Source organism: Bombus affinis, chromosome 6 (genome assembly GCF_024516045.1).
Source record: "Bombus affinis isolate iyBomAffi1 chromosome 6, iyBomAffi1.2, whole genome shotgun sequence".
Lineage (NCBI taxonomy): Eukaryota > Metazoa > Arthropoda > Insecta > Hymenoptera > Apidae > Bombus > Bombus affinis.
The window spans coordinates 3,663,701-3,687,007 of record NC_066349.1 but is presented as its reverse complement, the minus strand read 5'-3'; the positions used below and the strand labels follow the sequence as shown (position 1 = coordinate 3,687,007).

Here is a 23,307-nt window from a genome sequence, read left to right as displayed (position 1 = left end):
ACCCCATATAAACAAATAGAAAATTATCATGGTAACATCAACCAACTATAATTTATCTATGACAAAGTGCACATGCAGCAGAACGTGCGAATGGAATGGCTGTAAACTAAGACAATGAACTGAAAATGAAGGAAGAACACGCATAAATCATTTAATAAAGCTGCATTTCTTGTCCGATTTTAGATTTTATCTTTACATGTTATCTTTATTTTTAGTAGAGTGGCCCATGAAACTATTTGAATATTTATAGAAATCTTCTATGAATGTATTATGTGTGTTATACAGAACTGTTTGAAATTGCATTAATACTGTAGTGAGATATGGCTATCATAACACAGAACTTTTATCTGTCATATATTAAAATATTCCTTCTTAGTCATAAATTGTTATTACCATATAAAATATAACATGACGAAATCGAATCTAATTAATTAGTAAGTAAATGCAATAATAAATACAATGACGTGTAAATACTTTGTGTAGCCACTGTATATCTGTTTTATATTTTACCAACGTAAATCATACTATTATCTTACTACAATACCAATGAAATTTCAAAATATGTAACAAGTATAGTATGTCCATAAGAGTTTTTCAGAAGTGTTCGAACGCTTTTGTGAGCCACTCTACGTGCGTATAATTGCAAACGACACGCATCGAGTTTTTGTACAAGGACATGATGTATGTACACGGTGTGCAAGGACACAATGTGCACGGCCCCAATGTGTTGTGCTTAAATAAATCAATAAATATCGCAGAGAGAGATAAAGTCAACTCGCGTCCAAGTATACCTTTCGCTTGACGTCTCCGCTTGCAATCGAAGTCCAGCCTTCGTCCCTGAAGCTTTTTCCGGTGATGCTGAAAACAAAAAGGGATATCAATTCCCGTTCACGAATACATGCACTTTTCCCCTCTTTCTTTCTTTCTGTCTCGTCGCGTATTCTTGTCGCGTTAAACTGGGACAACGCTACTCAACGAGTCAAGAAGAAAAGCCAACTTTTTTTAGTAACCAACCTACCATCACTTCTTTCAAGTCTTTGGTCTGCAAATGATGCAGAGGCTCCAGGAAGTTTTGTTTAATGTTGTCGTCCAGAGAATATTTCACGTCCGCCATCTGCTTCATTGCCTCGCCCATTTCAACCAGAGCCTGAGCTGTGAACAGAAATTAGGAAAGATTAATGAGCCGAATGTTTACTTGTACTTAGATGCATAATTTATGCGTCTGTTCTACTAGTTTCTTCGTTAGGTATGCAGTTACGAAAGTTATGGGTTGAGATGCGAATGTCCTCCGAAAATTAAAGTAGCGGCACAGTTTTTTGATGATAGGAGGTGAATATGAATGTTTTAAAATAACAATTAATTATTAATTAAGTCTAACTATATGAACTGAATAAACGTACCGAAAATACTATCCTCTCCCAATTTCTTTCCATAAATAAGCATGCAATCGCCGAGAACACCTTCTGGTTGGGGGTAAGTCGAGGCTTTTGCCTGACCGCTGAGCTTACTGATGCCCTTGACCGCGGCCATCTTCGCTCTTGCAGTTGGATTTGGCTGAAGGAACTCTTTCGTTTTCATTTGTAACTCCTCTACCAGCTCATACGTGACATCCGTTTTCTACGATCAAAATTATATCATACTGTACGTTAGCTTAAATGATATTACATTATCAAATTTCTACTTTTATTTCGTTTTCTTATTTTCTTTTCCCTAAATTCTATTTCTACATAATATTTCAAAGTACATAAGGAGTTCATTTATTTGAAGTAAAAGAGATGCGAACAAATTTCATCAAGAAGGTTTCATTGGCGAGAAGATTGATCGAAGGTTAAAGGCGATGCAACAAGAACACTTTCCGGAAACCTTAAAAATGTAGAAACGTGTACTCACCCTCTCCATATCCATGAAGTCAACGTCGAGCTTGGTTCCTTCCGCTCCGCCCATCTTCTCTGTCATATACTGAAAATACAAATTTCATTAGAATTAAATAATAAGATTAAACATTATAATTTTACCCTTCAAATAGTATTGTTGGATTATGTATGTACAACTATTGTAACTTATGTTAAATTGCTGAAACTTAGCATATCTAATTTTATTTTATATTTTACATTCTTCAAATTCAATAATCTAATTCCAAATTGTTATGGTTGCCTGTGATCCAATAATACCAGTTAAGAGTTAAGCACAGTCGATCCGTGGTAATTCGAAAATCATGACAAGATTACATTTTGTTTATTCAGGAAGCCTTCAAATTCATGAAACATAAAAACCTTAAAATCTGCAGGTACACGCGAAAATAACAAATGTTGTTATTTGCTTTTCGAACTGAAGACCACAGGAATAATTTTAAAATTCTATGTTTCTAACTCTAACTTTTTAACTGTTTCTGGGATTAAATATATGTTTTTATGGATACAGACGAGCATTTATAACTCGAAAATGTCTATAAGATTACAGATTTATCTATTATAAAATTTATATGAATGAAAAATGTCTCATATCATGACAAATCTTTAGTGTTTTTTATAATAATTCACAAAAGAGATCATAATGCAAAAGCATGAATGGATGAGCGTAACTATTTTTCCGAAAGTAATCCTTGGTTTTACCGTAAATAATTAAAGGAAAAGACTCTTAAAATACGTCTGCAGTAATGTGCTTGGAACTTATAAATAACGGTGTAATGCAGAGTTACTTAAATAAATGCAAAGTACATTTGCATTTATCGTTACTGAAATAAATGCAAATTACATTTGACTTACATGTGACCATCACTGCAAATTATTAATTTCACAATAAATAATGTCGACTACTAATTACTGATAAATAGAATTTAAAGAAGTTATGAAACACACTTCTTTAATGTCTTTATTAGAGAAATTTTTATTGTTTTTAACTTTATATGTGAGAGATTGAATACTTGAAATTTTATAATTTAGCAATTTTTTAATAGGTAAATTAATAACGAGTTTTTCATTAACTTAATCAAGTTTCACGATCTTCGCCTCCTCTCGATCTTGTTTCCTTATAATTACGTATATTACGTAAATATTCTCTGACACATTTAATAAAATTTTTCTTTTATTAACTTCATTCTATGAATGTTTACTACACTTTTATTTACACTTTTATTATATAATACATTATTTAATGTATTATATAATACATTATTTAATGTATTATATAATAAATTATATAATAACCGGCAACATTAATGCATGTCATATATGTATACTCATTATTGCATATTTTTATTAAATGTATAAACGAACATTTGATTAAAAATAAAAAAGAACTTCTTTGAACTGATTATAATTATGCAGGAACTGAATATTATTTGCGCATATTTTTAATTTCTTGAATAATACTCGTTAATTCATGTTGATTACTAAATAATACAAGAGAATTTATATTACTTATTTTTCGTAAAAATCACAAATTTTTTACTCTTGTAAGTTGAACGCAATGTCAATCAATTCCTTATTATTTTCAAACATTTATTTTTATTTTCATAATCTATAAAAAGAAAATATTAAAAAAAAAAACAAATTTTTGTATTATTTCCCATCTTTTTAACGCTGCTTTAATAAGTAGTATAATTTCTACTTTAATTATCACGCTCTCTTTCATATTTTCTCTATCAATTATGTTTCAGGAAATTGATTGTACATAAACGAGCCGGATAAGTTGGTTAAATGAATTTCTAAAGCAATAACAAAGTTACGAAGAACAATAATTATCTTCTTCATGATATACTTAAAACTGCATTTAAAATCTTCATAATGTGTCTCCAATCATATCTGAAACCTCAATGATGTACTTTACAATTTGTTAAACTTAGTTGATTTAATTTAGCTTAATTTAGTCTGTTTAATTTTCAAACTGTAACTTTCGTATCAATTTTCTGCCTAAAATTGTAACTGGTTAGAAAAAGCAGTTGGATTTATAGAAATTACATTTAGCATATTTTTTACACTTATCAATTTATTAAAATTAATCAACTTTATAATATTTTTGTTAAAAGTTGTATTATTCTTGACGTAACGCAAACTTATCTCTATTAATCAGAAATAGTGAAAGTAGGAAGAGTGAGGTCATTTTTCGTTTCGACCGGGTGAATGATCCGCAATTCTTATTTTTAACTAGCATATCAAATATTTAACATTATCTAACATGAACATTTTCGGTTTGTAACCGTTCACTAAAAAATAAATACTCATTGTTTTGTTTTTCTTGTATTTTCATATCTCATATTATATAGACATGCTTTTCATTTTATTCGATTTTTGCTCGTTAAATTCACCTTTGCTATTTGAGGAGAAGGAAGTACGTCAATTTAATCGCGCGATAGATTTCAATAGATTTCAATCTCTTGCTTTTTATTATTGTGTTCTATTGCTCGCAACGTTATACATTTGAATATGCAAGTTTATGTTAATGTTATTCAAGAACTTTTGTTCGATAATAAAAACAGTGGAGATATTTGTATTATACAGATACGATACAAAATGTATTTGTATAATATGACGATTAGATAAATCTAAAATGGAAACAGTTATATTAATAACTCATATAGCATAGACTTTGATTATGTAATGAATTAATAGTTTCAAATATCTTTGTTTAATATTGATTATTGATTATTATGCGGTGATAATTGCATGATAAAAATAGTTAAATATCGGTCGAGAGTTCCTTCGTACTAGTTGCCAAGATTTCAGAGGTATACATCACTTTAGATCAATTGACAACGGGTATTATTGATCCGGAGAGCCTATCGGTTCTGGCAGTGGTATTTTCTTCCCTTTTCAAACATCTTACCATACTGCATATATCCTTTGCCCTCGCCTCTGACCTACGGGTATCTCTCGTTCATAGGAAATCTCGTTTCATCTTTCAAGATCATCTCGGTTTACGAGCAATTAACCAACATTGACCAATCGACTATCACTATATATGTGCTCGAGATTTCTACGATGCTCTCTTTTATGACGACAGACGGGCCAGTTTCCGGTTGTCCATCATATCCGGCCTACAAACGAGCTTTCTAGAGCGGTTATATCTTTTTATCCCTTAAATATATCGTTTCAAAGTTGGACATTACGGAAGTGAAATATTTTTATTATTTATTCAAATGATTATACAAATATAATTTCTATTTCATTCGTTATTTACTTCACTTATTTTAATCCATCTAAAAGTTCGAGAAGATTTTCTTAATAAATACATTTCGTGCCATTCCTTGATCTTCTCTCTTACTTTGCATATATGAATAAAGATTATCACGGTGGCTTAATTCTTTTCATTTGAGAAACATGCAAGTAATTTCAATGAAACGGGAACGTATGAATGAGGATTGCAAACATTACTACGCGCCCTTTCGCAATAACAAGCAAAATATTCTACACATCTTTTCTCGAGGAAGATGAATCGTCTACAATGTTTGAAACGCGAAATGAAAGCAATTCATTTTACATAATAACAACGAATATCGCATCGCGAACCCACCCACAATCTTTCTTTCTCTTCTCGTTTTTGTTCAGCTCTGTTTAATTCGAAATTATCTTCATTCTACTATTCCATATAATGAATATAATAGAATTTCAAACAACATCGCAAGAGTGTTGTTAATCACATGTGTACTTTAATTCTTTTCCTATTGAACAATTCGTAATTTATAGGTAGCATTTCTATTCTTGTATTTTTATATGTGAGATTCATTTGCATAATGAATAAGTTAAAAGTCTCTCATTTTTATGAAGTTATCCCGAGATAACTCTGGAAATAAATAATATCATATCCATGTTTGCAGAAAGTCTAAAAAACTAAAACCACTTCACCGTTATTAACTTTTAATCTTATAATTATAGAAGCTTTCGGTTTAAAGCTAAGTTGAAAATCGTTTATTTCTATTAAGTGATCGCGTAACTTAATATAGCAAATCTAAGATAATCGCGAATATCGAGTCGTCTGTAATTGAGTCGGAAGTTATAGACGAGAGCAACACTATGTCGGGATCCTTGAAAAGTGTAAAAGCCAGGCAATACGATTATTTGACGAAAGTTCCATACGACCGTGACCTATATTTAACAGTGACCTACTTGTGGAGCGGCATCACACGCAGAAACATAGGTAGCGCACCGTTGCCGATTACATGTTGTCCTAGAGTAGATCTGACCCACATCCGGTAGTTGCAATATTACATACTGTTTGATTCGAATTTATGCACCGATTATATTGTAATGCTCGCGACGTTACAACTGCCGATGAAATATTCTGAGAATGGTTACCATGAAAATCCGGCTTCAAGGAATTATTCGGTAAATACAGTTACTCGCGTTAAACCTTTCCTTACAGCGCACATGGCTGGCTTTTGCACGTTTATTGTTAAACAGTTTTTTTTTTAGAATTAGGATACAATATAAATAACGTTAAGCTAACGTACAAATTTCAAGTAGTAAAGAATAACAAAAAATAAAAACAGATAACTTATAATTTTTCAACTCCGCTTATGAAATTTTATTTGTTTTGTTATCAAGTTTGTTACTGTTGTGCACGGATAAATTCTTATTGATACTGGCAGCTTTTATAACTTGTCATTATAAATAGTATTAATAATAATAGTATTAATAATATTTAGTATTAATAATATTTAAAATAGTATTAATAATATTTCGATCGTGCGCAAACGAGTTCATTTCTTGTAAATCTTCTTCGTTTACGAAGGACGAAATACATTGACGTTAAGTACGAAGAAATCTTCCTCATATCCTTCCTTATAACCTTCTCTTTAAAGTGCACATGACTGCGAGTATATTTCCTCTACTCGCCACGAATATTCACTTTGGATAAAAAAAAAGGGTTAGGATAAGATAAAAATGTAACCTCGACCACTGAAGAAATTAACAGATGTACAGATAGCTGGTTTGTTCCAATCTCTTTCCTCGAAGGAACTACATTATTAATACGTAATCAAACACAAAATAAACACAATAATTTCAGACGTTAATATATACTTATTTTTATATAATAATAATAATAATAATATAATAATTATTTTATATATATAATATATGGTTAATATATAACATAACACAATTAAGAATTAAAATATAATTATAGCTTAGTTTACATATTTCATGTTTATAAAGGGCAAATGAGCATCTATTACCAATAGCACTTGCCAACGCAATTATTATTACCTATATGCAATAATTGCGATACTTTGAGTAAATGTGTAATTCATGCAAAATTTACATTACACCGTTTCTATAATATTCGTAGTTAAAATATTCGTAGATAAAATTTTAAATGTAACTGCTACAAAATCGATTACGTAAAACCCAAAACTAAATAATTGTTACACGCATGTCAAAATTAATATGTAAAGCTATGTTATATCTATAATAAAAGTAAACATTTTGTAAATTTTACATAATTTATACCATACCTAATATTTTAGATTGTTTATTTCTAAAAGAGAATCATTAGAATTCTTTTCATATTCTTTTTATTACAAGCATTTGATTCTTTGACGCAACAAATAAACCATTATATAGTTCCTGATTTTTTAATTATAAAAATAATACTTTTATATTTGTAATTAGTATATAAAAAAAATAAACTGACAAACCTAAATTATTTAAGATTACAAGATAATTTTATTTTGCAATTTTCTGTAGTATATTTAAAATTATTCTTTTCTTTTGTTGAACATTAAGAACAATAAGTGAGTAATACACAGTAACTCTAAAAGTTAATTAATACATTAACAAAAACCATGCCATGATGAACTTTCAGAACTGCGACTTCAAAAGGATAAAAATTCATTTACGCCCTTGGTTGGCGAATATAAATTTTCATGAATTGGATATTGTCTTTCTATGATTGAAATAAAAGTCGTTCTAGCAACCTCGAGTATCATTTCCCAGACTCGTTTAAAAAGCCGGTAAATTTGAATTAAGGTCTTCCCCGTATAAAATACACGGAGAACTTCATTGAAATCGTCCGCTATTTGCATTACTTCATAGAACAATCTTGCCATAAATTCTCTCTTTCATTCTACACTATACATATGTATAACAAAATAATTACATTTATCTGTTTCGCGATATAACGATTTCAATTAATTTTTCACTGAATATTTTCTTTGTAATTACGCAAAAATAAATTGTTTGACGCTGAAACACTGAGAAAAGAACTGTATACAAATGGTTCTATAATAGTTAGTGACTGCAACTGAAAATACCATAATGTACATGTTTAAGTACAGTAGTATTTCATTTATTTAAACATACCTATGAATATCACTCATTGCAAAGCAAATCCTTTTATATAATATAATTTGTAATGATTAAAATATTATAATTTTTGAAATATTATATAAGATTATATTTGTCCAATTATTGTTCTTTGCAATACTTTTCCTGGTTTGAGAAAGTTTATCTTTAACCATATACAACTATGAACACGTTTCCATCTCGAATTTAATAAGTGTCAGCCTAAATAAGAATTAATTGTTCCACTCAAGGCGCATTATGACGAACGAGACTCCTGTTCACGGGTCAAAACACTGTACTAATGGTTGGAACGTCGATCAATATGAAATCGTAATTATTCTTAGTCACTTTCTCTATGGCCATACTTTACCTTTATTTAATATTGACCTTTTACGATTACGAACTAGAGGTTTAACGAATTAATTCATATTAATGTTGTATATTTGAAAAATGAAAAATAACAATAATAAGCTTCGAGAAGATAGAATCAAACTCAAGTGGAGTCTAATGATATAACAGAGAGAAATCGATATTCAAAAGTAAATTACCTCGAATATTTATTCATTTTTAATCGTCAATGAAGAAAAACTTAGCAAGTATAAGTAAAATAATATCGTAATTACACTAAGAAATAGAAAAGGGAGAAGTTTATTGGAAAAGAACAAATATAAATTATTATCGATAGTAAACCAGGCAAATTGAGTTTCAGGAAAGAAATAAATATTGTATTTCGATCTGCGTTGAAAATTCCATATTTTTTATCTGTTGGTTGAATTGAATTCAGTCAGCAATATCAGTTTAACTTCATCAAATTTCCACATTAAAAATGTTTGTATCGAATTTTGTGAAAATTTAAATATTTCTGATGTAGAAATTCAATGAAGTTAAACTAATGTATGCTTTTGATCTTTGTGAATGTATCTTTAATATTATTATTATTAATAAAATATACTAATAATATTTAATTAAAGTACTTCTATAAAATATTTCGTTGGACGTGAACGTATACAGAATTATTTTACGATAAAACCATGTATAACGGTAAAACTAATTATCGACAAGGACTACCCGTTAAGCAGTTTAGGATACCGGTAAATTGATCATTAAGGAACGATATAACGATACAAATTGCACTGCAAGACTGATTTAATGTACTGTTTGTTATGTTCTTCGTATTGTTCCAAGGACAACTTGCTTGTTTCAGTTTTCTGTTAAAATCGATTAAGAATCAATAGATTATTATGAATGCATGAAATAAATTATATAATTGATCGTAGATAATCTTTCAATTCTATAAAAGAGTATTATCTTTTATTCTAATGAATAAGTTTAATAAGATATATTCCGTGGTACTATTTCAAGTGGAAACTTTATAATAATAATTTATTACATTATGGTAAACATATAAAATATAGTATTATTGTATAAATAACTAACATAATATTATTTAAGCAAAAATTGAATATTTGAAGTTACAATGAATATAAATAAAAATTAAATTTAAAAGATTATTATGTTTTGAAATTTTTCAAAAAGAAGATAGTTAAAAATTCTTTTATTAATTATATTAATTATAACAATTTTAAATGTTGTTAACGTAGTTGTATGATGTTATTTATTAACTAAAAATTGCGTAAACTTTCTCTTTTTCTAATGTTTACATATTATAACTAATGCTTCTATGGACAGTTTTCATAAATAACGATATGTTCCAGTGGAACAAATTGTTAAAAGTACTTTGTAAAATATTATCGAGAATTAAAGTGAAAATAGCATTTGAACCTGCATTTGAAACCTCAATAGTGCATTTTAAAATCTATCCGTGTCGTTAGTTACCGCATTACGATCAATTTACATTTCGTTCGATAATTATATAAGATGAAACTTTGTTGCATTGTATCCGTATAATTTCCAATCCATATAATTTCACGAATATCACTCTGACTTATTACAAAACTATAAAGCAGTAAAGGAAAGGAGAAAGTGATGATCCAATAATTCGAAAATATGTTTAATGTATACCTTACCACCAAAAATTATACTTCAAGAACTGAATATAAAAAATACAATAAAGGAGTATATTAAAATCTCTAGATTTAAAAAAAATTTAATTTTAAAATCTCAATTTAGCAAAGAGAAAGAAAGGAATTTCATTCATTTACGTATGTATGTTTATATGTATTAATTATAAATTGAAATAAAAAAATATATATTAGATAGATATCCAAACCCCAGTTTAACAAAAAGAAATATTCTATTCGTCTCTTTGTCATTGTAATACCGAAATATGCAATGTCTTCGAAATCATAATACGTGCATAATAATGATTTATCAAACGGTGAAATGCAATTGAAATCGCAGCGTGACCTAGTAAAAGTCAGCGATATACGTGCGACTACAAAGGGACAGCGGTGATTCCCCGGTGACGAAGTAAGCTTGAAAATCTGGCCTCAAAAAACTCCACGAATCTCGGTCAGTTAACCGTGCGTAGGCGAGGATAACGCGACTTCACCTCTCATATTCATAGCATACCGTAATTACATTACAAGAGACATTGAACACCGACACATAAGTAACATGCTATTCCATAGATTCCAAAAGTGTGGATCGCGAAATGATTTTCAAAGGACAGTGTTAAATATCAGCATATAAAGTAATTAACATCCCTTCTACACGAAAAACAATTATTCGTTATCCTTTATCTCTTATTATTATTTGAAACAATCAAATATTTGGTAAATAAATTATTTAGAAATAATTCAAATTCATAAATAAATCATTTCAAATACGATTTTGGAATTTATTTGCAAATGGTTTTATTTTCAAATAAACTTTCTTATTATTTTATTTAGTGATACTCGATCTCAAATACTTGATCTTTTCGTCTATTATTTCTTTTCCAAATAAAAAGTGATCAACTCTGATTCTGAATCGGTCACTGGTGGTCCGCGTATTAAAACAAAACTGCTAATTATGATAATATGTTCAACTGACTCCATTGCGTGTTCAGTGTTGTACAAAATTGGGAACCTGTGCTAAAGACTTGAAATTCTTTTTGAATCGAAAAATTGTCTAATTTGTAACATTGTAACATAGAGTTCTGTTTAATATTTGAATATATTAAATTTTACGTTCAATTTTTCATTCCACAGTATTTTACTACGTTATTAAATTATAAAGTATTCCTGTTCTGTCCTACAATGAGATATAGAATGTTATAATAAAGTGGTTAACAAAAATTAAATTCATATTCAAGTTAATTAAACATGTTAAAACTCTATTTTCTTGAAAACAAGGCCTTAGATTCGAAAATATTATATGTATTCTATATTTTTCATTTATTTTTCCACGTGGAATAACCTCTTGCTGGTTATATTTACTCGTACCAGACGATAAATAAACAAATTCACGTTATTAAGCAAACTTTCAAATTCAGTTTTATCAAAAATGAGGTGGAATATAAATAAATTTTATTGTCTACTCCTGATTTATTTTTTCACATAAAATCAGCCCCCTTTTTGATTGTACCATGAGAAATGCGATATAAACAAATATTAAATAAAGTTATACACTCACCTGATTTGCTTTGTTAATCTGTTTTTTTAAGCCTGCGAACGCCATGGTGGTGATGATGATACTTTTATTCTCTCTCTAGACAGAAATAAGCAGGAAGCCTGCAAGCAGAAAAAAGAGAAAAAAGGATAATCGATGCGTGTGTCGCGAAACGATCGCAGCAAATTTTCGAAAAACGAAGAGAGGAAGGGTTTGAATTTATGACTAGTCGGTTGGTTGCTCGCCAGATCCGGCCATCCACGGACGGATGATTTTCAATGTTATCGATCGACCACGTTTTCCAGCATCCTGACTTACTTCTGATGTAATAAATGCCGACACACATGTACATGTTCCAATATTTCACACACGCGTATACAGAGTCAGTGTGACGAAAAAATTTCATCAGAAATGATTAAGAAATTACGAAAATATTTAAACGAGGGTATTCTGTTTTAGAATACCTACCTCGTTTCAGATATTTTTTGAGATTTTTTTTTCAAGAAATTGGAACACTTTCTGCATTGGCTTTTTGCATATATGTTTAGTAACGTTTGAGAAATATTCACGATTTTTTTTCAAGTGAAAATTCTAAACAATCCTATTGCATTTTAATCATTTTCAACTTAATTGTATTCTTCTGATGCTAAAAAATATCTCAAGTGTGAACAAAATACAAAAAGAATATTATTATCTTAAGATAAACATCTTCTAAAAGAATAAAGAAATCTTTTCTTTTTGCTGAGATGAAAGCAAGTTTGAAATAATAAAATAAAAATTCATGGATGAAACTGACTGTACACTAGTGATAGCATCAAATTCAATATTATATATACATATGTAACTTATAAATCCTATAAATAATTTCATAGAATTCGAATAATACTTGTAACATACAACGTTTCATTAATTCTACTTGCCAAATATTTAATCCTTACAAGCTGGCTTCGAACTCTGGAACGAGTACTCGAAACGAATAGTTCAATATCAGCAATCGAATTACGAGAATCAGAAAGACATTATCATCTTGTTGAATTTTTCTAAAAAAAGAAAAAATCTATAGAATTGTAGATGATATATGGAATTCGTATAAATTTTATTTGAACATTTTGCACTTGTAAGTATTTAAAAAATGACTTTAAGCGATTGGAGAGTTTCCGGAAAGGCGATCGTATAGTATCGAATTTATTCGATCAGTTCGATCGATTCTACTTGGGACTACTCTATTATTTTTATTTGCTAAAGTACTTGTAGAAGATGCGAATCTGATGCGTTTAGGTTCGAGTCTAGTTGAAAGTAGTTTCTTTCAAGATACCTATATGTAGAGTGTTCGAACCTCATTGATCAATGTTTGAACATACTTGTAATGTATACTTTCCAATATTGCATATATTTGCATGGATATGAAAATATAATAATAACTGTATCATAATATATTCATCATTTTACAAAACAATTACTATTTTGGAGAAACTATTTGGAGGAAATGGAACAAAGGAACAATTTAGAAATATAATGATCACAGAAATAAACTTACACGATATAAAATTGAAACTAAATATAAATTCATAAGTACTAGGACACTTTCGAAAACATAAGTAAATCTGAAAGGTCTATTATCTGTTTAATTAGACAATTAATACCAGATTGTACCAAAAGTTCATACTGAATGTTAAAAAAAATTTATCTAGAATTAATCCTTTTACAATCTGTAGCTTTACCAATGAGTGTCGGCATAAAAAATTATTCGTCTTGACTAATAAATCTCATCATATAACTTCTATAGCCTTCTGGTGTATTTCATTTTTCATCTATTTCATTTGAATAAGATTTATAAAGACCATGATAAACAATAACGAGACACTGCCATATTTGTTGAATGAGACAAATAGAGGTGAACATGCTAGCTACGATTCAACACTTCTTGGATATACAGATCTCAACGTTGTCTCACTTCAAAAAAGAAAGCTGTTTCATTAACAAATTTTCGACATTTCTCTTTAATTCTCGTTAACCAAAAACTATCCAACTAAAAACAATATTTGTTCGAACGTTCCACTATTCTATAGAAATTCATATAATAGAAATGCTATCAACTTTCTATATAACCTAATACACTTATACAGAGTTCGAATCTAATCGATGAATGTGCTACTCACAGTGTGTTCAGGCTCATCGCTAATCCTGACGCAAATTTTCATAAAAAATTACATCATACATTTTAGTCCTAGCAAGATTCTTATAAGGCCTTTCCGTCATGGAGCAACTCCGTGACTCCAAAAATAGAGTGTCACGTTCATAAAGAGGAATTAACGAATGGCGTCCCTCTTAATAAGCCGCGTGCTTCTTCGAGGAGAACAGAACAAGTGTCAGACGAATAAGGGCAAAGGTTGCATTGGAGGGAAAAGAATTCACCTATGCATTTAATAACGGGCTAATAATGACTGCTAACAGTTAACATCAAGAATAATACAAGTATACACTGATGTTACATAGAACTAAATTCCCTTCCAATTGACCCCGTGCTGACATGACAGCGCTGGTCTCCGCTCTATGTTCACCTTTATTTGTGACAGTGTTAAAAACACCCAAAATTCTATTCATTTAGCTAAAATCTAGCATTTTTCTCATCTTTCAAGATATGTAAAAATATGTTAAAAATATGTCTCTTTTAGTATCCTCTACCTTATAAGTAAAGTTATGTCGTACAACGTGTTCCGAAATAATAATTAATATTAAAATTAAAATATGAGCAATCAATACTAAGATTAAAATACAACAAAAGTAAAATTAAAATTAAAATGCGAAAAGTTAATACTATATATTTGAAATCGAATGCAGGGAACTTCAGTTTTCTAAGATTTGAGCTACAGAGGTCATTCGCAATCTGGAAGTTAACCATCGTGATAATGTTGAAAACACGAAGAAAGTAATAAAATATGTTCTTAACTATCCGCAAGCAAAATTGGTCAGAAAATGACCAATGAGCCAAAATTCGTGCAGAGCATCAAGAAAACCAAACGACTGGCGATTACTCTAAACTCTAAACATTCCAGAATAATTTGTTTCCTTTCTACAAATAAAAGACACTCGGACCAAAGAAGCAACGTATATCGAGTATAATACACGGACTAACGATAGATCGAACTTCTGAAAGATTCTTAACAGATGCAAATACAACGATAGAGCAGACATCTCACCTTATACACGTCCTTACGGCACTTTTAAAACCGTTGATGATCTGTGCCGTGGATAGTCCACAACTGAGGAAATCGCGATGAACACGCAAGTGAAAACTCTAGGAGCCTAAAGCGTAGAGATCCGCGTGGACCGCGATCACCACGAGCACCACCGACTCGTACGTAGTCGGTTTTGCACACTGCGCCTCCGACTCGAGGGGTAGTTTTCAACGCGACGATCGATACCCAGCGACCAAAATCAATCTGTCTCTCTCAAACCAACATGGTAGAGTATATCGCATTCTCCATCTCTTTCTACTTCCCCCACTCTTTCACGCTCACGCTTGCCAACTCCCTCTACCCTCACTCTCATGCCTTCCCTTTCCACGCGCATTGTCTATTCTTGTCACATGCACAAAAATTACATGAATATCTCTGTTCAACATTCGCTACATCGTATCCCCACTACTTGTCTCGTTTGCGATTCCTATTTCCACTTTGTCGTAATTATCTCAAGCTTTTGTATTCACTACACTTTCCCTTATTCCCTTTTCGTTCCTTCCTTCAACCTGTTTTCTCATCTCCGTGGGTTTTCCTGGACTTCCAATGAGTTCCAAGTGCACACGCTTTTTTTCTTTCTACAGCTTTTTCTGCAAGCAGCTGCGTGTCGCTAGACTTACGCCCATGCACCGTCTAATCGCAACCCCTTACGGGATCAGCCACGCATTTTTGTCGCTTGCGAAGGCAGCAAAGAAAAGTGGCGCTGAGGGTCGTGGAAACGAAGCGAAGAATAGTGTTCATTTTGACTCGATTCATTAATTCCACGCATAGTAATGTTAGGTATAAATTAGATTATGTTTGATTGCTTGTAAAACAAACAAAGTAGAAAGACATTGGAAATAATAGGTAGAAAACAAAAAACGATGTTTCTGTGGAATTAATAGAGTAATACTGGATAAAAATTAGATTAGGTTAGGTTTGACCCTTTGTGAAATAAGCAAAATAGGAAAGTAACATTGAAGATTGCATAGGTAAGGTAGGTAAGTTATACGAATAAACATATTAACAGTATCTATTTACATTGTATTTTTAAAATCATTGCCAATCAGTCCCATATTAACATTTAGGTTTAAGCAGGAAATTCTGTTTGTAAGTCTTGGGATTATACAGAATAAAAACACTATGTGAAGTATTGTATTCCGAACCATTGTTCATTAAAAATCGTTTAATCTTTTGGCAATAATAGTTGAAAGACGAAAATTGATGAATAAAGAAACTAAAACAAACATGATGATAATGGAAATAACTTACATATATTATCACGAAAAATATAGACTAAGCCACTTAGATGAAGATAGTATATAGTGTGTAAGATGTGTTTAATAAATATATTGGACATATGACAACTACACTGCCTGTGAATCCAAAATACTGGATGATTTTCAATATTTTCGTTTTTAGTTTAGATCCGGGGTTAATATTGTATAATATATACAGCTTATCCAGCCAAAGAGCTAAAATCAAGAAGAGAAGAGATTTAATTTGCCGTTAATTTGAGCGCTATATTTAAACTTTTGAATTTTACTTTACGAAACCTTTACAACGACATTTTATTCTACATTTTTTACTTATCTTTGTTACTTTATGTTAATTGTGAAGACACTTAACAAATATAATTTTATTTACACAATTTGTTACATAAACTAAAAAGTTAGACCTAGAATCATAAGTATCATTTGTACGAATCATCATTTTGTACGAATTTCCCATATTTGTCTGATGGGAATTTCAACTTTGGTTAACTTTGAAGATTATTAATAAAGGTTATACGGCATAATATATGTCAAAACTATGCAACAGAAACAACAAATCAACTAATTGAATACGAGCCTTTACTTAGAATGATTTTATCGAGCAGAAAATACACGTAGCTTACAAGTTTTTGTTAGATTTTGCGCTGTTTCTTATTGATCCAGTTTGAACATTCGTCGAGGTATAATATCTTGCCAACATATATTTGCCCATATTTACTATATTTTCTTCCTTTCTGTTTTTGCCTCAACTATATAAGTGATGTAAATCAACGTGAATCTCCTGCTGTGTATGGGATACCTCAGAATCAGATTTTGAAAAACGTGTAAGAAGTTGATGTTGAAAGCTTTTATTATTTAGGTAGACAGAAAAAATTTATTATAGAAAAATGGCATATTGTAAGATACAATTCAACGTTTACTTCGATATGAGAATTTGACGTTTTTGCTTTCCAAAAAACAATAATATCTTATTACAATTCTTATGGTTTACAATTTTTGAAATCTTTTTATAAACAGGCTATTGACTCGAAACTTCGCGCCATCACATTATATATCTACAACACTAGTTTTGCCTTTCCTCCTACTCACAATGTCGCGAAAAAAAGAAATGCACTACAAAATGTTCAATTCCAATTATAACAAAAAATTATGAAAATGCGAAAAAATCGATCTTTAGTTAGAAACATTGCCGTTTTCTTCCGTTTTTATAATATAGCGAAATTTTTATTTTACAACTCGTTTCTATTTTTCGTTATCAAATACTATGCTAGATCATACTTTGATATTTACACTTCTTTTATAAGAAATAATTTAAAACATTTTGCTACAATTTTTTTAACTAACCAATTGTTTCCAAAAATGATAAAACTGAATCTATAATTTCAATTATCGCTAATCTATTATAGTGATTAATGTAACTATATATAATCAATGAGAAGTAAACAAATACTAACAAGATTTTTGATACTCAGTGAACAAGCTTGAGCATTTCTATTGCTAAAAATACATTCCAAATAAAAACCACAGGAAAAAATGTGATAAGTCCATTTTTGTTAGTTTTTCAGATTGATAATATTTGGTAAAAGAATATATTTTAATATTTTAATATGAATTAGACTATTTTAATATGAAATAGACGAAAACGGAATAGTTATATACAAATCCATGAGAAAAACACTATCTAATACCTACTTAATTTCAATTAATTTTTCTGGTATGTCTATGATGCAATACGCAATATTGGTGTTCTTCGTTAGGACCAGCACTAGCACCTCGGGAATTCAAAGGATTTTACATGAAAAGGCCACGGTGTTACATGCAACGAAAGGGGCGCGAGAAAGTATATTTGTTTGAAAACTCATGACTCTCACTGGCAAAGAAAGGGCAAAGAAGCGATACGAAATATTTTTATCGCAGTCCCAAATGAATATTTATCATGATATTTATCATGAACTCATGATATTTATTATGATATTTATCATGAACTCATTCTTCGAATTACTATTACCTTAATATAAGAACAATAATTATAACTTCGGTAAAAAGTAAAATAAAAGTGTCATCTATAAGTGAGAAAATTAAATGTTAAAATTTCGTAAATCTCAAACATTTGGTCAGCGAAGAATCATAAGAGAAATACGATTAAGTCATGGTACTGCTATCATTCGATAACATTCTGTCGCTTTGTACGCCCCCTATACTGAGTATGCATCCGCTATACAAACCACCCCCACGCGGGTTTCTTGAAAATAGTTCTAAAAATATATGCCGGTTCAGCAGGAGACAATATTAATCTACCAAAATTGAAATAACTCTTACTTTCATTTTTCTAGAGCAGCTTTCCATTATGAACTCTCTTTAACGTTCGTAAAATAAACACAGAAAAGGAAACAATGATATCGCAACGAAACGTGAAATATCTCTGCAATTTTCTGTTAATTCTTTATGTTCAAATAACATTTTTCTATTTTGTTAAAAATATAGCTCCGCGATCATGAATTTTATTTAAAAAAATTGAATATCATTTTCTTATTATGCAATTGATTTGTTTACAATTGTATCAACCATATAGCTTTATCATTCTATCATGAATATGGTATCATTATAGATGTTGTTAGGACACGATATTCATTTTATAATTAATTTCTTTGCAAGGTTATAAAGAAATTAATTATAAAGAAAAAACTAACCTATCTACGATATATGTATTTATTTTATCTCTTGAGATTGTCGCTTTACTAAGTAAACAATAAATATGTATACAGATTAAAAAACAAACCTATGTTATGTCACTTATAACAATTTATCATTTATCAGAATCTATGCTAACAAAGATAAACCTGTACGTATCTATAATTAATTCCATCGAAAGATCTAGAATTGTACAAAAATAATAGATAGCAAATTTTCAATTCATATATACGAATATTCATGCCAACGTATCATAGTTTTCTTTTTTTTTTTACTAATGACATTTTATTGCTATTTTGCTATTTTATTTTGCTATTTTGATAAATAGCCTGCTTATACTGATTTTAGAAGTAGGATACTAATGTTAAAAAAGTTAGTGTTAAAAAATATAAAGATTTTACATAAAAAGAATGAAATGAATGACATCTGTTTTTGTCCAATGAAGATTCCAAGAGCGAGAGCTACAGGGTGTCCTAGTAATCATAGTACAATCGGCAAGGGAAAGATTCTACGTGAAAAAAAGATTCGAAGCATTCGAAGAACAAGTTTTGCTCACGTAACGTTTCGTTTCCGAGAAAATGGAATTTGAAAATTTATCAAGTGTCAGATAAATTCTTAACTAAGCACATACAATCTCTATTTTCTCGAAAACGAAACCTTTACGACGACATTTTATTCTACATTTTTTACTTATCTATGCATACAGGATAATGTCCTGCTGATTGCCTATTTGTACTCAGTCATGAATTAGCCAAATCACATATACGAACCAAATCTCCAAATTTGATTTTATCGAAAAGGAAACACTATATGAACAAATTTTAATCTATATTTTTAATTCGTTTTTCATGTGGAATCGCCTTCATGCCGATTGTACATTATTACTGAAACACCCTGTATATACTTTGAATGCGCATCGTATACTACGATCATCAACAAATATTAAGTCATTCATAATTAATCAGTTATTAGCGACTAGAAAGTATATTTCTATATGTATAATGTACTTACTTACACATGTACATATCTTGTTATTAGATAATATTCAGCGTGAAAACTATTTTATAGAACCAGTAACATTGTCAATGTTTTTGTTGTAATCAAAAAAATACATAGACTTGTATATAATTTTTTTACAATTTAATCTTACGTGTTTTGTGTATTGTCTGCAATTTAAATATTTCACCGAAATTTAAAACGATAATAACAATGATACCACGCCATCAATCACAGATGTTACTGTAAGTAACCAAAAATGAACATGGCGTCTACTTAACATTTGTTTTCGCTTTAAACCTATTTTGTAATTTATGAAGTCGCAATATCATTATACATGTGTTTACTGAATTGTTTATTGAATGTACAAAAAAACGGATAAAATCAATGAATATGTCAAACAAGTACACCGACCAATCGAATATTATCTAGAGTACATCCGTGTATTGAATAAAGATTCTGATTCAAACATTCTTTTGCACAAAACTTGAAAATTAGTTATTTTAAGGGTAATAATGAATGTAATTTGTTTTAGAGTACTCACCTTGCCTCAATTTAGTGAGAACAGAGAACTATTTGAAACTGGAAATGGGCAAACCCCCAGCTACGATTTGACATAGACGACAGCTGTTTGTAATTTGCAGCAGCAACGCTAGATTGCTCTTAATCATAACCACCAAGAAGCGGGAAAAATTATGAATTAAAAATGCCTATTTCTACTTAAATATTCATTCTTATATATATTACGAAATTTAATAATTTTTGGAATAGAACAAATATAATTATAGTATTATTATATTCTTAACTGCAGATTATTGGATTATTAGAATATAATTCTTCACAATCAATTGCTATAATTATACTACTTAAATTATAGTATTTGTAATAATTTGAGTAAACCAGCTCAAAATCAAATAACTATTTGTATATGAAAGTCTTTCTTTCCTTTGTAATAAAAATAATTTAAGTATAGCATTACCTTACTGCGGGAACACTTCAATTATTAGAACTTATATATATACTTTAAACAAATGAATAAGATAGAATTTTGAAATGTCAAGTCTTTTATTATCAACATTATTAGTACAGTGAAACAGCTAATATAATACAATAAAATAGTGCCGTTTTATAATAGAGCGCCGTAAAGCTTTTTTTTACACGTAATGTGGCGTTTAACATAATATTTTGTTTTTCTTCTCTTTCAATTAGACTTTCTCCTTTTTCATAAAGATACGTAAAGTTTAAGTTCTTTATCAATTTCTGGGTGAAGGGTTAACATCAATTGATTGAACTGGTTATCTCCAATTAATCTGCGTAAAGTAAGTAACTGAAATAAAAACAAAGATTTTTAATATATAACAAATACATAATTGAGGTTTCTAACATACAATAGGTACATAATTGTAACTAAAAGTGAACTATCTCTTTACCTGATTTTGTAATGTATCTTTCAAAGATATACTAGGCAAAGGATCACTAAAATCAAGTCTTCTTTTTCGCTGTTCGTGTTTATTTCCATATTCTTCATCATCATGCTGAGATGGACTAGACTGCGCACTAATTGACAAAGATCTAAAATAAGTAAAAATGCTAACTTTTATAGCAGTATGATTTTTATTGCAATTATATGTATTGTACGAATAATTTCTACGTACTCAATGGCATATCCAATATTTTCGCATTTTATGTCGTCAAGTTTGGTGATGTCATTGAGAGTTCCGACGATATTAGATATTATTAGTGGAAAATAATGAAGAACGCAGGGAGGACTATCAGGTCCAAGAAGTGAACAAAGTGCAAGAGCTAATAATTTACGTCTTTCTAGTAGAGGAATATATGGCATTCGATTAACCCATATACGTATTATTTCTCCCAATACAACTTCTTCTCTAACTTCGTTTCCACCCATTTTTCTGGTTAATTCGCTTATCACCTAAATGATTATTTTAATGCTTACACAAATTATATTAACAAATTGACAAATACATAAATACAATATATGAAATGTTAATACCTGTATAAAAATATCTTTGTAAAACCATAAAACTCTTGCCACGATAGATAAATACATAGTCATCGTCATCGTAACTTCTTCTTCCTTATACATATTTCTATCAAAATTCAAATAAATATTAATGTGTATAACTTGTTATAACATACTGAAGCAACGATACTCACTCAAATATAGTTATTAAAACAGGTTTAATAAGTTCTGCACCTTGCCGAGGTGAAGCACATAAACATAGTTCAAACACTGTCATTATCATTACAATTCCTTCCGAGTTCAAATCTCCTAAAAGTGACCTAAGTGTTTCGATTATAATCGCTCCTCTTTGACTTAAAAATTCTTGGGGACTTAATATTACATATGCTTGAACTATATACAAACATAATTTTAAATGTTCAAATGATTTTTCTGAAAAATATAAAGATCATCAAGTTTTCTACATGTTTATAAAAATCATAGTCAAATAGAATTATTTACTAACCTAATACAGCAGGCAAATTTTTAGCCAGTTCCATTATAGCCAATGTTGGCGCAGCTGCATTTTGCAGTAAAGCTAACCATAATCGCAAGCCATCTTCTAACAAATAAACGTGACAATTTTGATTGACGTCACAACTTAATGCAATAACACCTACTACTAGTGGTTCTATAAGGACGCTTTCAGAACCTAAAGCCTAAAAAATAATTCAAATATTATCTATTATTTAAAATTTTCAATAAAATCATTGAATTATATATTTGATTTATCAATATCAAAATTAATAATTTGATTTATATTAATATAGTTTAATTCATTAAACAATATAAAAAAGATGTACCTTTTCCAGATGTACAAGTGTTGAAATTATAGCACATCTTAGCATATTATGTTCTTCACATTCTTGCCAAAGTGCTGGCAAATATGAACTGAGGGCTCCAACAAGTGGGTTTATTTCACTACCAGCACGTTCAATCATAAATGATAACACGTATAACACATACATCTGAAAATTATTTAAAATATGTTTTTGCGAACTACAACAATATTTTAAAAGTAACATATAACAGTATATACATACATACCTTGGTATCACATTCTTTTACTTCTTTTAGGAGCGAAAATAATAAAGAGAATGCTGGTTCTAAATATGGCGAGAATTCTTCCGGATTAAATTGAAAATCATCTATCGCAAGTTTTAAAGCATCGCTTGCTGCTAAGCGAACACCCAGATCTTCTTCAGGACTCAAAACTTCAACCATAAGTTTGTATAATTCTGGTCTTAACTCTGTACTTAACTTAACAGCTG

The 23,307-nt window shown here is 29.8% G+C and overlaps 2 protein-coding genes, 2 long non-coding RNA genes and 1 pseudogene across 13 annotated transcripts in view; 3 read left to right on the top strand and 2 right to left on the bottom strand.

Annotated features, from left to right (window-relative positions):
* Positions 1-20,678, bottom strand: part of LOC126917962 (endophilin-A) — a 30,187-nt gene extending 9,509 nt beyond the window's left edge. For 2 of the 10 annotated variants that reach the window (XM_050725448.1, XM_050725450.1), the window contains exons 1-6: positions 15,035-15,678; positions 11,859-11,956; positions 1,891-1,959; positions 1,401-1,617; positions 1,019-1,152; positions 792-858 (exon numbers count right to left, since the gene is read on the bottom strand). In XM_050725448.1, coding sequence (XP_050581405.1) covers positions 792-858; positions 1,019-1,152; positions 1,401-1,617; positions 1,891-1,959; positions 11,859-11,903 — 532 coding nt within the window. In that variant the 5' untranslated portion in view covers positions 11,904-11,956; positions 15,035-15,678. Of the gene's footprint in view, positions 1-791; positions 859-1,018; positions 1,153-1,400; positions 1,618-1,890; positions 1,960-11,858; positions 11,957-15,034; positions 15,693-20,557 lie in introns of those variants that run through there. The other 8 variants (XR_007711145.1, XM_050725449.1, XM_050725457.1 and 5 more) reach the window with 8 other exon arrangements.
* LOC126917958 (furin-like protease 2) overlaps positions 1-23,307 on the top strand; it is a 567,776-nt gene that overhangs the window by 532,509 nt on the left and 11,960 nt on the right. The gene's annotated exons all lie outside the window — the stretch shown is intronic.
* LOC126917988 (uncharacterized) lies at positions 15,741-16,419 on the top strand. Its single transcript, XR_007711185.1, has 2 exons — positions 15,741-16,053; positions 16,141-16,419. It is a non-coding gene; the product is annotated as an uncharacterized LOC126917988 (long non-coding RNA).
* LOC126917987 (uncharacterized) lies at positions 19,322-21,170 on the top strand. The gene is made up of 2 exons (XR_007711184.1): positions 19,322-20,258; positions 20,549-21,170. It is a non-coding gene; the product is annotated as an uncharacterized LOC126917987 (long non-coding RNA).
* Positions 21,060-23,307, bottom strand: part of LOC126917975 (uncharacterized) — an 88,790-nt pseudogene continuing 86,542 nt past the window's right edge.